The 998-nt window shown below is 37.7% G+C and overlaps 1 protein-coding gene across 1 annotated transcript; it reads right to left on the bottom strand.

The window, feature by feature from the left end:
* Positions 1-138: 138 nt before the first annotated feature.
* On the bottom strand, positions 139-453 carry Tsp_14446 (putative piggyBac transposable element-derived protein 1). The gene has a single exon (XM_003367974.1). It carries the CDS (start codon positions 451-453, stop codon positions 139-141), a length of 315 nt encoding a protein of 104 aa, XP_003368022.1.
* Between the last annotated feature and the right edge of the window lie 545 nt (positions 454-998).

Here is a 998-nt window from a genome sequence, read left to right as displayed (position 1 = left end):
TCTTACAATGTTCAGCATTTGTACTTCAATTCGTTGGCCTCGTTGCGTATTGCGCAACGGCCTGTGTGTCAGGAAGTTGCTGACGATTCTGACGATGGAATTATCATGCCATATAACTATATTCACATTTCCATCACTTCAAAAGTCATAAGCACCTCGCTTTTGTTTCATTAGCTGTTTGTCCGGCAACATCACTGCGTCAGCACCATTGCTGCGGCATGGTCGGGTGGTTCCAATAGCTCTCATTTTCAATCCGGATGACTTTACCAGCAGCTCATAATTGTTGAAAAAGTTGTCAAAATACAACGTATGCCTTTTGGTATTGGAGTATTCTTGAATAATGTCAACTATATTACTGATAACTCTGGTGCTGAATGGCACTTTCGATGCGTGGATTTCCTTACCTTGATAAGTAATCATATGATATGGGTAGCCATGGTTGCCACACAGCATCCATACTTTGTAACCAAACCTAACCGCACTAATATATAGTTCCTGTCAGTTGTTCTATACAACAGAAAAACAATTGCATTCTAGTGCCAGTGTCTGTATGCTTTGAGATTTGCATGTGGTATAAATGCAACAGTTGTTATCAGTTGTTCTGTACAACAAAAAAGCAATTGCATTCCAGTGCCAGAGTTCACAGATTTTGATTTTTGAGTTTGGTTAATCATGTCAGAAGGCAGGGTGTGAGAAAACATAGACAGAAAACAGTTTACACACTAAAACATAGTCTGAGTCACCGTTGTAGACAATATACCATAACTTGCCCTTTTACGTCGAGAACAGCCCAATGTTCACTAAATGAAACATCAATGTTTTTTATCAATTACTGATATCTAAACGTAAGAGTATAACCATGTATTATATATGTGCAAATAGAGTAATGTCCTCACCTACAAAAAATATGGTGCCCTTTCCAAATAGTTAGGCACGGGTGCATGTAAAAAAAGATTAAACAAAAAAACCAGAACTTGAATTAAAAAGTCCAATTTTTT

The sequence above is a fragment of the Trichinella spiralis genome, assembly GCF_000181795.1.
Source record: "Trichinella spiralis strain ISS 195 chromosome Unknown Scfld3343, whole genome shotgun sequence".
NCBI lineage: Eukaryota > Metazoa > Nematoda > Enoplea > Trichinellida > Trichinellidae > Trichinella > Trichinella spiralis.
Note: the sequence above shows the minus strand (reverse complement) of the source record. Positions and strands in the feature narration are given on the sequence as shown.